The sequence below is a fragment of the Aptenodytes patagonicus genome, chromosome W (genome assembly GCF_965638725.1).
Source record: "Aptenodytes patagonicus chromosome W, bAptPat1.pri.cur, whole genome shotgun sequence".
Lineage (NCBI taxonomy): Eukaryota > Metazoa > Chordata > Aves > Sphenisciformes > Spheniscidae > Aptenodytes > Aptenodytes patagonicus.
In genome coordinates, this window is record NC_134981.1 from 25,383,894 (window position 1) to 25,386,016 (window position 2,123).

A 2,123-nucleotide genomic window follows, 5' to 3' on the forward strand; every position below is an offset into this window, starting at 1 on the left:
CTAAGGTCCGCCTTGGATTTTGTCTCTCCCAGACCGGTAAATCCCATTTGTCTCCCGTAATTATCATAGAATCATAGAATCATAGAATCATTAAGGTTGGAAAAGACCTCTAAGATCATCGAGTCCAACCGTCGACCCAACACCACCATGCCCACTAAACCATGTCCCTAAGCGCTGCATCTACACGTCTTTTAAATACTTCCAGGGATGGTGACTCAACCACTTCCCTGGGCAGCCTGTTAATTAATCAATTCCTGTGCTACTTCTCCCCATGTCACCTCTGGGGGACCTCCCCTTCTCTGGGGTCGGAGTGCCCTCAACCGATCTTGTAGTTGCACCGCATATAATTTCAAGGCATCGGGTAGTCCCCTTATAAGAGGGTGCAACCTGTCGGGGTCTGCCACATATTGCATGGGAGAGGGCTGTTGTGGAACCAGTAACCGGTCATGCATCAACTGGAGACACGCAGTTTTCTGTACACTCTCCAAAATGTGACCCGCCATAGGCGTTTTAATTGAGAAGGGGTCTCCCCTTTCCATAGGATCCAGTCCACCTGCCCAATATGCTACCCTTTGGGTCAGGGACCAAGGCTCTCTGTTGTCATTTGTGGTTATAAAAACCCCCGGTCCCCAATACCCTCTTGCCTTGTCCTCACTCAGCAAGATACGGTCACCCCCAGTAAGAGAGACTCTCCATACATATTCAGTTTCCGTTTCTCGGGGTCCCCGGGAATATTTTTCCTGAATTTTAGCCAAATCAGTAGGGGAATAAGGAACGATGCGAGTAGTAACTTGTTGGACTCCCCCTTGACCACCATCTACAGTCTCGGTCTTAATTAAAGGTCGCATTATAGCTTCCTCCCTTCCAAGGGAAAATATTTCTCTTACATGTTCTAGATATTTACGAGGGTATAACAATTTTGATTCTCTTCCCTCATCAGAATCTGCATCCATATTTTCTACACCAATTTGGGAGCGGGTTTCATCTAATTGCTCCTGTAATATTCTCTCCTGCTCCAGAGCCTCTGTCAAAGCAGTATGTAGCCTTTGGTTGGTCACCCGCTCGGCAGCAAGCTGATCGGAGAGACTTTTTGTCTCGTTTTCTAGTTGTTCCTGCAGAGCCTTCACTAGATCTTGAAGGGATTTTATTCCCTCCCCTTCTGCTTGTTGGACCACATCTTTATCCCATTGTGCTGCCACCAGGGCAGCTCCCAAAACCACACATACCAATGCTTTCCCCTTTCCTTGCTTCAACCTTCGCTCCTTAGCTAAAGTGGATATTCTGTCCGCTACCACTTGCGGATCATGCCAATTACTATGGGCCCAAGTCATACCAGAGGGAGAAGGTCAGGCGTTATAGCCCTCTAATCTCTCCAGGAGAGGGGTACAATCTACAATCGGACCTCCCAGGGAGGCCATAATGAGCCTACAATTATAGGGATCAGATCCCTTATTAGTCCTCTGAGGACTGTGTCCCCTGGTGTATGACTCCTCTCAGAGAGGGGCTGCAGTAAAGGCCTGGTCCCAACGATCGCTTTAGCACCAACAAGGGAATCCTGTCCATGATGTCAATAAAAATGTCACGACCCAAACTGGGTACCTCAGGGGGTCGTAGTGGTTTCATGATTCCCTTGGGCTAAATTAAGGTGAAACGACACCAGACAATCAACCAAATGTTTTATTTATGGTAGAAGAAACCTGAACTTGGAAAGCGTAATGGTAGGTGGCGTGGGTTCTATTGAGACATACATAAGAAGAAAAAGGAAAGAGAGGAAAAGGAAAAGAGAGAGAGAGGGAGAGAGAGATCACCACCCTTGGATCCCGCGATGACAACCGCGGACGTGTCGATACTCCGGCGGTGGGCGCGCACGTGGCTCCTTGCAGTGGTGCCTTTTATAGCCAAGTTCCCGCCTCTCGGCTGCACCAGTCACGCCCCTCGGGTAGTTATGTAACTCCTGATGTCCTGTGCAGGTGCCACCCGGGGGTGGTTGCGAGAGGGTCTTTTGGGTGGTCGTGAGCCCCTTCCTCAAATGAACTTTGTATGACCTCGGGCCATATATGGTGCGTTGTCCTGCCGGGCCTATCAGAACACGGAACTGCGCACCCTCCAGCACACCCTCCAAG

General features: G+C 49.4%; 1 protein-coding gene across 1 annotated transcript; it reads right to left on the minus strand.

Annotated features, from left to right (window-relative positions):
- Window positions 1-239: 239 nt before the first annotated feature.
- On the minus strand, window positions 240-1,331 carry LOC143172198 (uncharacterized). The gene has a single exon (XM_076361442.1). It carries the CDS (start codon window positions 1,329-1,331, stop codon window positions 240-242), a length of 1,092 nt encoding a protein of 363 aa, XP_076217557.1.
- Window positions 1,332-2,123: the final 792 nt, after the last annotated feature.

Bases quoted from the DNA above. Each gene is read 5' to 3' on its own strand.
- LOC143172198 (XM_076361442.1), bottom strand. From the start codon at position 1,331: ATGACTTGGGCCCATAGTAATTGGCATGATCCGCAAGTGGTAGCGGAC.